Source organism: Macaca fascicularis, chromosome 6 (genome assembly GCF_037993035.2).
Source record: "Macaca fascicularis isolate 582-1 chromosome 6, T2T-MFA8v1.1".
Classification (NCBI taxonomy): Eukaryota; Metazoa; Chordata; class Mammalia; order Primates; family Cercopithecidae; genus Macaca; species Macaca fascicularis.
Window position 1 is genome coordinate 178,651,928 of NC_088380.1, and position 13,660 is coordinate 178,665,587.

General features: G+C 38.6%; 1 protein-coding gene across 14 annotated transcripts in view; it reads right to left on the bottom strand.

Annotated features, from left to right (window-relative positions):
• Nucleotides 1-813: 813 nt before the first annotated feature.
• The window catches only part of FBXW11 (F-box and WD repeat domain containing 11), a 140,048-nt gene continuing 127,201 nt past the window's right edge, over nucleotides 814-13,660 (bottom strand). For all 14 annotated transcript variants that reach the window (XM_073994726.1, XM_005558523.3, XM_005558522.3 and 11 more), the window contains 5 exons: nucleotides 12,492-12,610; nucleotides 10,389-10,499; nucleotides 9,320-9,398; nucleotides 7,885-8,071; nucleotides 814-3,365 (listed from right to left, as the gene is read on the bottom strand). In XM_073994726.1, coding sequence (XP_073850827.1) covers nucleotides 7,910-8,071; nucleotides 9,320-9,398; nucleotides 10,389-10,499; nucleotides 12,492-12,610 — 471 coding nt within the window. In that variant the 3' untranslated portion in view covers nucleotides 814-3,365; nucleotides 7,885-7,909. The remainder of the gene's footprint in view (nucleotides 3,366-7,884; nucleotides 8,072-9,319; nucleotides 9,399-10,388; nucleotides 10,500-12,491; nucleotides 12,611-13,660) is intronic.

The window sequence follows — 13,660 nt, forward strand, 5'->3', positions numbered from 1 at the left end:
AGAAAAGAGGGTATCTATTGAAGGACATGAAAGAAACTGGTTAACCATCATTTGAGGGACTGGGGGTTAAGGGGGAGAGGAAAAATTACTTTTTACTCTTTCTGTGATACGTAAATTGGGTTCTCTTAACCACATGCGTATGACACATTTGAAAAACATTTTCTACAAGAAAAGTGGGTGCCAACAATTACATAGGAATACTCTAATCTCATGCAAAAAGTCCGTATTACCAGTTGGGTTGACTAACGGGGAAAGTTTAGCCTAGCTATCTAACAAACTCAGCTTCCACTCAGTTCTACTGAGTAGCAGAACTTCTGAGTAGAATCCTACAGATACTAACTGGATTTTTTTCTGCTTCAGTACTCTACCAGTGACACACTTGCACACACAAAACTATTCGTTTCTGATGCTATGGTGGAGAGGGCTGCGAAACTGCTCCTCTCACACCTCTACAGCCCTTCTTCAAGAAGGGGAGGATCCACTCACACCTGAAAGCCACTTGGGACGTCTCAGAGACCATTTTCATGTTGACAGTAACTTGTGAAGCAATTAATTATGTGTGGGAAGCAGATTTTCAGGGGAAGACTTCTTAGCTAGACCTCAGCTAACTCCTGAGATTCAAGCTAGCTTTCGGTAAAAGCCCAAGACAAGGAATTATATCATCTTCCACAACATTCTCACAGGCCAAAACCGGTTTGCCTTCAACCTCATTTTACAGAGCAGATGATTCTAAAAATCTATAAAATTTAACTGTATGTCACTGAATTCCTAACAGCACTTAACAGTTTCTTTGAAAAATTTCTTAACAGAACATCAGAGTATTGCAACACTTTATTAAGAGTATTGGCTTTGAATCAGTAGCTGAAGTAACAATTGCATGAAGCCAGATTAGGTGCACTGCATAATACCCATACTTGATTTATTGACATTACTTAGCAATTTATTGGACAAAAGTCAAACTTTTTTGTTTTTTATTAAGCACATTCCACAGTACAAAGCTGTCATGAATAATATCTGTACAATTTAACAGTTTCAATAGCTGTTCAGACACAAATTTATTTCAAACAGATAATTGGCAAACATAATTAATTACAAGTTAGAATTAGACTATCCCAGTGCTTTAAAACATTAATATAGCAGTAATTTACATTTGCTCAATTATGGTTAGCAAAATAAAGTCCAGAGGATGGCTGGGAATTACTATAATCCCAGAAAGTCAGAATTCCTTGGGTGCCAAAGTCCCCTGCTATAATTTAGTAGGCACAATTCAAAGGTTGTGTGCATATTCAAAGGCCATGATCTCCCAAGGAACAAAGGAAACTTCTATATTAAACATGCAAAAGCAACAAAAAATCCATTCATTCATTCAGAATTGCCTCCTCCCCTGCCCCTCCCTTCCCCCTGGGCTTTCCTAACCAGTTTGATATTGAAGCTGGAAGATGAAAAGTGGTCAAAGCTAAATCACTTTCACCACCACCATCAAGCTTACAATATCCACCTTAAGAAGGGGGTTTATTGTTTACACTTTGAGACTCAACCTCTCAAAAACATAAATTAATTTAGTAACATGGGAAGGATTTTTTTTTTTTTTTTAAAGAAATACTAAAAAAGCAAAGCCAACTTGATAAACAAATCACATACACACACATTGATCCCCACACCGTTCTCAATGCAAAGGACAAATCAGAGCCCAGGGGCCTTCCCTTTAGTAGTAGAGTGTGCTTCCACGGGAAGAGGTTTCATTTATAGGAGGCTGTTTATTGGTCCTTTAAAATGTTATTGACATTCCTTGATCTTTGGAAACAATGGCAAAGGGCAAATCAAACCTAATGTTGAATAAGGGAGGGAGAAGGAGTGCCAATTGGATGCCAACGTCCTTTCCATGCACTGTCAGGGCAACAGTGCCATTTACACATTTGTGCTGTGTAGTCGGGAGTACTCGGAGCCTTCAGAACCTGCTGGGGCCACAGCAGCAGGTGACACCAGAGATGTCTGGGGTGGGATTCATGGGCTTGAGGTTTTACTCCACTTAGGAATGCCCACCCCTCAGCATAGGCCTCTGAACCCACCTGACCTGCCCAGCAGGCTCCAACACACCAGCGGGCCCTGCCAGAACCTTGGCAAGGCCAGGATGCATGAATTCCAGAGCCAAGACAGCCTGTCAACAGGGCCTTCTTATTTCCCCTTCCCAGGGCCACGACTGCACAGAATAATGATTTTTGACAGTGAAGCCAAATGAATACTATGGGAGGTGACCACTAGTACTCAGGAGTACTTATGAGAAAAAGAATAAGAACAAAAAATGTTTAAGGTACCTCTCTATTGTATAATACATACTCCACAACAAATAAAACATTTTGTGTTAAACTTTAGAAATTACATTTTAAAACAAGATTCTCATTAAAAACACACACAAACCACACACACGCAATGACAACAACAAAATAAAAACACTGTATGAATACTGCAGGAAGGGTTCTAGGTAATCCACATCAACCCTGGTATCAGGTTCTTGAGCCCAGCCCATGGCTAAGTGCGAACACACTCTGTATTAGTGTCTCAAGCACAGGGGGCCCTGACTCCAGCAACTTTGAGGTTAAACTGTTATGTACATTATATCTACATGCGAATACAGTATTTTAAATTAGGAGGCAAGCACACGTATAAAGGTGTTACTCTACCAAATATCAGGAGATGGTTGGGGGACAGAGAACAGCTAATAAAAGAAAAGAGCTATATTACCTGTTGGGAGATAATATAACTGACTTATAGTTCTTTAAATTAAAAGAAATTGGTACAGAAAGGAAGTATAATCCCAAAAATATTACTAAAACAATCCAGAGAAATTTTTCCATTGTCCAACATGTTCCTAATACAACAAGTCAGAATTCATAATGACTTGGACGGTCAAAAGGAGAATGCTAACTTTTCAGAATGAAAGCCCTGGACATTCTGGGTAGGTGTTTGGCACCCAAAATTTCACTGAAGAAGAATGCTGTTTCTTAATATCAAACCAAAGTGCAAAGCAATATAAATTAGAGGCCAAGTCTTCTCTTGACGGTCGATTTACTTCTGTAAAACAGATTCTATGTTCCTTTTCTATGAACAATTTACATTTGAAACATTAGATATTTTCACTGATGAGGGAAGGAAACAGGCTTCTGTTCTACTTGAAGTCAGGGAAGCTAAGGTATCCTTCTCAAAGGAGAGCCAGAATCAGAGGTGAGAAATGTCGGTACTTGAAGAGTTAGGCTGCTTTGCATCTACCCAGCGTCTAGAACCAATTCCAGCTTCATAACTCAGCTGTGAACGAACTCCCTTAGGCATTGGTAGCCATGTAGCCAGTAGTTCAAGACTAGAAAACCCTGAGGAAAGAAATACAAAAACAAAGGGAGTGTTTAGATGAGGATATACACACTACACCCCATCCCCATGCACACAGCTACATGCATAACTTATTAGCATTCACAATAGAAGCTGTAAGTTGTTTTGAGTGTACTACATACCAGGTATCACATTTATTTAAACCTCACAACAATCCCATGAGGAAGAAACTATTATAAACACCCGCTTCACAAATAAGAGAACTAAGGCTCAGAAAGGCTAAGTGTTTAGTTCAAAGAGTCAACAAGTGACAGAGAAGGGATTCAAGGAGTGAGCTGACCCTATAACTTAAGTACTGAGAGTACTGCTCTGAAAAAGTACACATAGAACAAAAGATGCTTCACATTCGATTTTATATTTAGCATAATCTTTATGACATTCAGAACCTACAAGGGACCCATCTCATATTCTCACGAGAGCCCTCATCGATCACTAGGAAACAAAAATATGCAAAAATTAGCCTTTCTAAAATATTGCTAGTAATCCGAAATGACTTCCTTTTTAATAAGTAAATCATTTGTAAAACAACAGTGTAGGGGGAAAGGTCACTGAATATTCCATAATTTTTTGACTATGGCTTTGAGTCAGAAACACATTTCAATCACAATTTCTACATTCATCATGTATGTAAATATGTACACATACGTAAAACAATATTCATGAGAATATTCATATTCACAATATCATTTTTATGTATAATGCAGGCTGACATTTCCTATTCTAAATAAAAGCAAAGTAAAAACTCACTCAGATTATGTCACAATCAATGATGCACTAAACCACTGGCCTAGAAAGTCTAAAGTCACCTTAGGTGGGGGAAAAAAAAAAAGGTGAGAGAGACTTTTTAAAGCTTGAATGCTTTTTTTAAAAGGTGATTTTCCCAAAAGGTTGTCAATTTTCATAAAGATCAAGAATCTTAAGTCTTCTCAATGAATTCAAGATTCAATTTCATTTGCTACTTTTTTCCCATTAAGGATATTTAAGGGAACCTGAATTATTTCAAAAACATTAATGCCCTGGGACCAGAAGTGAGCACTCTCAAATGCTGCTGAGGGGAGCATAAATTGACTGAATCTTTTGGAAGGCAAAATGACCTACATATGCACATGTACCCTAGAACTTAAAGTATAATTAAAAAAAAAAAAAAGTCTTCAAACATGATACCTTTTAACCCAGACTCTCCACACATTTCCAGAATCCCATCCAAAGCTGACAAAGGGTTGGACAAAGATTAGGTTAAAAGAATAATCATAGCATTGTTTTTTATAATCACTAAAAACTGGGGGTTGGGGAGGATAAATATGTAACGAGAGAGCATATCCAAACAATCTAATATAATTTGGCAATTGGAATAATTTGGACAAATACTGACATTACTAACACAAGCATTTCACAATAAAGAAGAAAAACATGTTTAAAAATGTCCAGTTAGTTATCAAGCATCACTTTAAAAAGCCTGAAAGGATCTATAAAAAGGAGTTAGTGGTAAACCATGAGCAGGAGTTTACTTTCTTCTTTTGGCGTATCTACTTTTTCAAATTTCCTAATAATGATCTTATATTGTCTTGTAATAAGAAAAAAAAATAAATTTTGAGCTACTGAATATATAATACAACATACAGCTCTTACATGTTACTTTTTTAACAATGACTCTGTAAATAAATCTATTACTGCATTTGCTGACATGGAGAGACTCTCACCTGATATTTTACGGGTGAATATTTTACTGCAAGGTTAAATCACCATTAGGGTAGTGTTTCTTATTACACATAACACATGGTTATAATTTTTTTCATGTTATAATAAATGAAAAGAATTTGGGGCTGGGCGCGGTGGCTCACTCCTGTATTCCCAGCATTTCAGGAGTTCGAGGCAGGCAGATCACTTGAGGCGAGGAGTTCAAGACCAGCCTGGCCAACATGGTGAAACCTCGTCTCCAATAAAAATACAAAAATTAGCTGAGTGTGATGACACATGCCTGTAGCCCCAGCTACTCACAAGGCTGAAGCAAGAGGATCACCTGAGCCTGGGAGGCAGAGGTTGCAGTGAGCCAAAATTGCACCATTGCACTCCAGCCTGGGTGACAGAGCAAGACATTGTCTCAAAAGGAAAAAAAAAAAAAGAATTTAGAAAAGAGCAGTAAAATCTATAAAGTTGACTGCCAAGGTTGTTAAAAGTAATAAAATTGGAGAGACAAGCACATTTGGGGTCTCACTGCTTGTGCTGGGATACAGGGAACCACCAGCTTAAGCAGATAAGATTTTTCCATTGACTTATAATTGATCACAACTAGGCAGCTATTCTGAGGTTTCCATAAAAGGTGGGTAGGAGGAGGGCCTGGAGGAAGTAACACAAGTTTCCTTTCTACCACAGCCAGTAAGAAACAGCATTGGTGATCACTGCTTCATCTCTCAACCAAAGGAATCTTGCTCAGGGCACTTGCAGGTAACATATAGATGTTGTCAGTTCATCTACTGTAATACACCAGAAAAAGAAAACCGTGATACGGATGTCTTGAATTTTGCCATATGCCTCTTTAAGCCGTTTTTACTTGGGTCCATTCCTCCTTCCCTACATTTTCTTAGGCTTATTGGGAGAGGAGGTCGGGGGGAGGAGCAATCACTCAAGAGATCCTTGCCTCCTTCCTCTGGAATTCCTATTTTAAGGCTCCATTCAATAATTAGAATAATTCTGCCATGTGGATTTTTCAACTGACTTATGAAGAATCTATCCAGAAAGAAAGCAGCAGGGCAGAAGATTATGATCAGGAACAGTCTGAACACACCCGAGACCCGTAACAGCAAATAGGTAAGTGGCTTACAGGTCACTCCTGCAAGGCAGACATAACCAACCACAACCAGTCCTTTGGGGTTCATGGGGTCCCAGAATCCTTCCAAAGGCAACACTCCCACCAGCCACTACTGACCAAACTCAGTGGGCATGAAGAAAACACAAATTATTTGCCATTCCTGATGTAGACCCTTGGTTTACTGCTAATAGATGGAGCAGGGCAAGACCAGAAGTCAGCAAAAAAAAAAAAAAAAAAAAAAAAGGTCCTTTTTCTGAAAGGGCCATATGGTAAATATTTCAGACGTTGTAGGCCATAAGGTCTCTGTTGCAACTACTAAGCTCTGCCACTGAAGCACAAAAACAGCCACAGACAACACATAAAGGAATGAGCATGGCTGTGTATCAAAAATCTTTATTTATAAACAATGGAATTTAAATTTCATCTAATTATTGCATGTCACGAAAAAAATATTCTTCTTTTAATTTTTTTAAGCATTTAAAAATGTAAAAACTATTCTTAGCCTGTGGAGACAGGAAAAAAAAAAATGGATAAGCAGAGACTAATTAAAAACAAAACAAAACAAAACAAAACAAACAAAAAACAGGTAGTGAGTCGATTTTGGTCCCTGGCTATATATATAGTTTCTTGACCTCTAGGTAAGACCAACTTCCTGGTGGAGTTCTATTTATTGGATCTTGGAATCCTGATGAAAGAGTATCTGAAAAGATGGTAACTTAGTGAATAGTACCAAGAGTTCTCAATCTCTCCATCAAAAAAAATGCCTAATTCTGCACATGGACTTCCTTATACTTTTGAAATTCAATGAACAGGAAAATATGTAATGATAAAAAGCCACTAAGAATTAAGTAATGATTTTAAATAAACACAAATTTCATTAAAATCACAACAGTCTTTACAGACATATATCCATAGTAGTATGATTATGTGTAAACATTTATTCAATCTACAAAGTTTAATGTGTGTAGAATTCACTGGCCCTCAGCAGAACACACAGAGTTGTCAATACTGTTCCTAAGTCATCAGTTCCTAGGACACAGCCAAGTAAGACTTCTCATCTTCCAGACTGAACACTCTTAGTAATAATCAAAGCATTCTGTCATCAATGGTTACAATGACTTTCAATGTTCCTGTAGCCAGAGTGAAGGACTCTGCTTCTCAGCATATCTGCTGTGTTTCGTGGAAGCAGAATAGGTTTTAGGGGTCTCTCAACAGATGCTCTTCTCTGATCCACCCTTGAGGGAATGACGGTAGTGGGTGGATTGTGGTAGTGGGGAAGAGGCGGATTTTGAATGTTTTGTCAGATGATGATTTTTTTTTTTTTAATAAAAGAACTGAAGGACAGGAAAGAAAGAGAAAAAGAAGTTTCTTGTACCCCAGAATAAAATTCAAGGGATTTTACTGGTGTTAAATTGATTATGACCTTAAAAATCATTTAGGAACACAGTTTTTAAAAACAGGAACCATGTTTATCATCTGCCAATAATGAAAACCCACACAATAGGCAGGATTCCAACTGAAACCTTGTATGGATATGACTATAGAGATCTAGCCTGATACTTGAACTCTGCAAAAGCTGACACATCTAAGAGACCTTAGTTCCCATCACCAAGGAACCCAAATCACAAAATTCCCCCAAAGGGAAGGTGAATTCAATCAGCAAAATTGGAAGGGGAAGGGACAGTACTCACCTGAAACGGGTGAAAGTGCAGACTGTTATCTAGAGATGTAAGTGTATGTTCTGGAGGGAGAACGGGTCTCATTCTGGGCACTGGGAGGCACATTTAAGAAATCCCAAATCAAAATAGTGTCATCATGGGAGCTGCTGATGATCTGAAACTCATCAAACTGTAGCCGAAACACACGTCCAGAATGTTCCTATGAAATATTAAAAACTTCATGAATAAAATGACATCTTTACAGTCCCTGATATCTCACAATGAGAAATTTGGCAGATGAAAATGAAGCCACTTAAACAGACTTCTTACACGACTGTACAGAGCTTATTGAACTGTGTCCTTCATCCCAAGAACAAATGCTTTTCTTTCTTTTCCTGCTAGGCCTTTTTTGTTTTTTTTGAGTCAGAGTCTCGCTCAGTCACCCAGGCTGGAGTGCAGTGGCGTGATCTCCGCTCACTGCAAGCTCCGCCTCCGGGGTTCACGTCATTCTCCTGCCTTGGCCTCCCGAGTAGTTGGGACTACAGGTGCCCGCCACCACACCTGGCTAATTTTTTGTATTTTTAGTAGAGATGGGGTTTCACTGTGTTAGCCAGGATGGTCTTGATCTCCTGACCTTGAGATCCACCCGCCTCAGCCTCCCAAAGTGCTGGGATTACAGGCATGAGTCACTGCGCCCGGCACCCCCTGCTAGGCCTTTTCTTTCATTCAACTCTGTATCTTAGACTCTACCAATATTTCAAAGATCATCTCACAAAGGGCCTTAGAAAAGTAAACAACAATACATAATACCCATTCTTGATGCACTCTAAAAATCCACTGGAAAAACCTAGAATCAGAAGGACAGTTTGTTTAACATGACCAGGGTCTACCTCAAACTGCTGCCAGCATCAAAATTCATGGTGAAACATTATAAGGGTTCCCATTAAAATCAAGAAGAAAGAGAGTTCTGCATCTTCTAGTAAATGCAAGAAGTGAAGAAATAGAAATAAAAGATAAAGCTACTAAAAATTTTTTTAAATCTACCAATATTCCCAAATGACTATCTCTTCAAAAATACAACAGTACTTACATATAGCATAAAAATTTATATATAGTATAAAAATGTGCTGTTATTAAAACATAACATAACCACAAGTAGCCATATTAAGAAATCTTCAAACCTGCAAGAAGGAAATATTGCTTGCCCTATGAGGAAACCAGTCCACCTACAAATCAGGATGCCTGCCTTCATATCTGAAGTTGCATTATGTCTCCCCTTAGAAAAGTGCTCACAGTAATTTAAGCATCAAATATTCTCTGATTTTGGCTAGACAAAATGAACAGTGAAATTCTCTGAAGGCATCTTGTGAGATACACAAGCGCTCCTGTGATACACCTAGACAGGGCTATCTGCAAATGGTCATCCTCCAGCACAGGGAACCAATTCCTGTCTTAAGAGGTCACGTACCACCAATGTGCGCAAACACAATGTGCTCGCTGGGGCTCGAGGGTCAAGAGCAGCTTGCAAGTCCCAAACTTTAATTTTCCTAGAAAGGGAAATGAGATGTGATTAGTGGAAAAATGAACAATTTATATGCTGTCAAACATTTCCTTGACAAAAAGTAGTGCATCTGAACTGCCTATTTATAAAAGCTAATGGGGAACATGCTTATGTTTTTACAAATCATCTGAACCAATTACACTTGACTTCAGAAAAATTAAGAACCAACACATTCTCAGAATTGCTGAAATTTTAAAGAAATATTATTTTAAGGGAGATAAGAAAACAACTTCAGGTTATCTAAATTCAGTTCCGGACCTGATAACCTGTGTCACCAAGTTCATTCATCAGGGGACTCTCTAGGGCTGAGGAGGTGCTGCTGACAGAAGCTAGGGCTCTGTGTGAAATTCCAAGGATACCTTTCTCCAAATTAAGCAAATGCTGGAAGTTAGTAATAGGAGTACAAACAGACCAACCAACCCATTTGGGAAGTATATATAAGGTCATCTGGAAAGATTTACAGTTGCCATTTGCCCATTTAAAATATAGTGAGGTGTTTTAAAGAGGGTTTGTTCAATTTACCAAAAGGGGAAAAGAAGAAACTTATTATTGAACACATGAACACACACACACACACAGAGAGAAAAAGAACACACATACACACACACAGAGAGAAAAAGAACACACATACACACACACAGAGACAGAGAGACAGAGAGAGAGCGCCTGGCTTAATTTAGGGGTAAAGCAAAGAAGTGAGTACACTCAACCTCAGCTATTGCTGGAGTTTACAACAATGACTCAAAGCATAAGTTTAGGAACCACAGTGACTCTGCCTCTGTCATTTGAGGCAAGATTTAGTTCTTTCTGGGCCTGAGTGTCCTCACCTAAACAACTGGTATAATAATACCTGCCATCCACCACTACACAGAAACCTACCATAGGACCTGGTACATACAGAGTTGCTTAATATACAACATTTCTTTTTCTTGTTGATATAGTTATAGCAGTACATCTGAAAATCTGAAAGACATACCCATCATAGGCCCCACTGACAATCCTCTTGTTATCAAACCGGATGCATCGGACCAATTCTTCATGTCCCTCTAGGACTCTTAAACAGGCACCACATTCAATATCCCAGAGCCTTAAATGAAAAACAGACCTCTGTGAAACAATTTCCCACACATGATTCACACTATCTGTAAGTTTTTTATATCTGTTCCATACAGATATAATTTTTCACTATCTTGGAACTCTTTATTTCTATCTCACTTCCAGTACACACCACACATATAAAGCTATATGTATACATTTATACCATCTGTGTGTTTCCAAGCACTAACCTAGGAGGAAGCCTTACTTTTTATTCTATTTCCTTTTATATGATTTGAAACTGTTTTTAATCCTGTGCCTGTATTACTATTTAAATAAAATCAACAAACAAGAAACGTCAATTCTATTTAGTTCTTAGGCATTCTCTTGATGTCTGAGTTGATAAAAACCATGTAGACAAATGGTGTAGGAAAGACTTTTCTGGGGAGACAGGGATTGTAGGCAGTAAAGGAGAAAAAGCACAGATGAGACAAGGTGGGAAGGGAGATATCACATACAGCCATCGGGTAAAGCTTCCGCCCAAGGTAATTCTAGCACAGTGGAGTCCATGAGGACCGCTGAGGTTAGAACTGGTGGACCAGCAGCTCTCTCTTGATGAGGCCTGTGGATACCCCTTCCTTGATACTATATGCTGAATACTGGAATTGATGTACAAGGTCAGAGTGGGAGACTGATTAGGTACACGCAGTGTTCTGGCGGAAATATAAACCCATTGACTACACCAAATCTTTTTCTCTGCATATAACTCCATTCTGGAGTTAGAGATCTTTTTTCCTATTATGACTGATTTTCTACCGTATTTGCAGAAAAAAAAATCATAGCTAGTTAGCATGTACAAAATAAAGTGAGCAAATTAATTCTATCATAACTTTTTCTTAGCCTCTCTACCAGTAATTCCTATGATACATCCAAAGATCATTTTATTACAGCTGCCCTTAGCAAATCTTAGTACCCGTGATGACAGCATCTCTAATCTGTGATCAAAGTCATTCAGTACTGCCTCTATGACTCCAAAGTGGTTCTCTTCTATAAGCTGCAGAGTAATACACATTACTATCTTGTAAAACCTCAACAATTCCAGTGAGGAGGTTAAGAACTGTTTACTGATGAAACATTAAGCAATACCACAAAGCGTGACGAATATAAGAGAATCAAGATTTAAGCTCTAAACTAACTTTATGGTATCTTAAAGCCTAAAATGATAAAGCAAACTTAAAGAGCCGTTATAGCTTTTTTGTTATTTGCTTGCCTTTAAAAAAAAACTTTGTAATAATCTTAAACCCAATCTTTATTTTGAACGAACATTAGGCAATTTGGTTATAAACACCAAAGTTTAGTAAAGCTTATGTAAAGCTACTAGTATGTGTATTTTTTTTTAATAATCTTGAACCCTATCTTTATTTTGACCAAACATTAGTCAATTTGATTATAAACCAAAGTTAAGTTTAGTCACTTATGTAAAGCCACTAGAGTGTGTTAAGACAGTGGGGAAATGGCACGGGATAATTAAGTAGATATTGAAGGCATGTTCTTAACAAGATACAAAATGTCTAAGGTTAGTTAGATTTATTAGAAAGCAAGGAGGCTGAGGGCTGGGAAGGAAAAATGGAGGTAAACGATCCCGGCAGGAATGGATGATTCCATAATGCAGTCTTGGGAGAGAAAAATAAAGTACACTCCCATGTGTTAGGTAGGAAGCTGGGAGCTTACAGGTGAGGGAAGTCAGAGCGAGTTGGGCTGCAGCACCCTAGTCTGTTCTGAAGTGCTCTGATATTAAGTGATCCTGGGTGGAGTTGAGGTTAAAAAACTTTATGTACTGGGGGAACACTGGAAGACCACCCAGGGCATACACGGTTTTCCCACTTGAGTATACAGAGCCAAATACATTTCTAAAAGTTACCTAAAGCTTTCTTATCTGAAACATCCCATTTACTCTGAGTTGTTTTGAGCATTAGAACCAGGAGATGAGTCAACAACGTGGCAAGAATCAGCCTGCTCTGTCAGCACACCAACTTCTACCCACCTAATGGTATTATCTGATGATCCACTAACAACCAGCCGATCCCTGTACTGGAGACAGGCAATGCCTCGCTTGTGCCCATTGAGAGTACGGACAAATTCACAGGTGCTCGTGCTCCAGACCTGTATAACAAATTAACAATATTTTAAAGAATGAATGTGGAAAAGTCCTCCCACAATATACCTTTCTTAAAAAGACAGCTTCTGAGAATGACCCAAATATGTGATTATAAAATACAGTGTCCTCTAACTCAAAGTTGGGAGGCTAGAGGGCAGACTAGACAGCATAACATTTTCTTTGGCTGCTGAGTAATAACACTGGAATGAAACACGGAGGGAAGTGAAGTCTCCAGTCGTTGAGATCTTTACAAAGAGAACATCTCCTAGATGGTTTGGATATTCATTTACCTGGAGGAAAGAGTTTGGGCCAGATTTTATGTTTTTACACCAGCTGACATGTCAAACCCAATGAAGCTAATGTAATAAAAAAGCTTCCAGCTGGGTACAGTGGCTCACACCTAATCCTAGCATTTCGGGAGGCTGAGGCGGGAGAATTGCTTGAGCTCAGGAGTTTGAGACCAGCCTGGGCAACGTAGTAAAACCTCATCACTACAAAAAATAAAACTAGCTGGGCGTGGTAGTGTACATCTGTGGTCCCAGCTATTTAGGGGGCTGAGGTGCAAAGATCACTTGAGCCCAGCAGGTTGAGGCTGCAGTGAGCCGTGTTTGTGCCACTGTACTCCAGCTTGGGTGACAAAGCGAGACTTTGTCTCAAAAAACAAACAAAAAGTTTCATCTTTCATATAATCCTCTTTTCCAGCATATTTTCTTGAACAGCTCCATTTGTTTTGACACATTACTTCTAATTGTATGTATGTAGAATAAATAATCCCCTCTTTTGTGATATTATCTGAAAGACTTAGATGTTCATAGACATCTCAATGTATTATTAGACAAATAAGGAGACACACAGCAACCAGAGTGCCCTGAATTATCTTAACAGCTGCATTTGCAGCTGAATGGGATAGATAAATATATCTCCACATGTAAAAGAATGGCATTTGACATCTACCTCATACCTTAAACAAAAATCTAACTCAAAATGGATCAAGGACCTACACGTAAGCACTGAAACTATACAGTTTCAGTGTCTTGATAAATTGAACATTATCA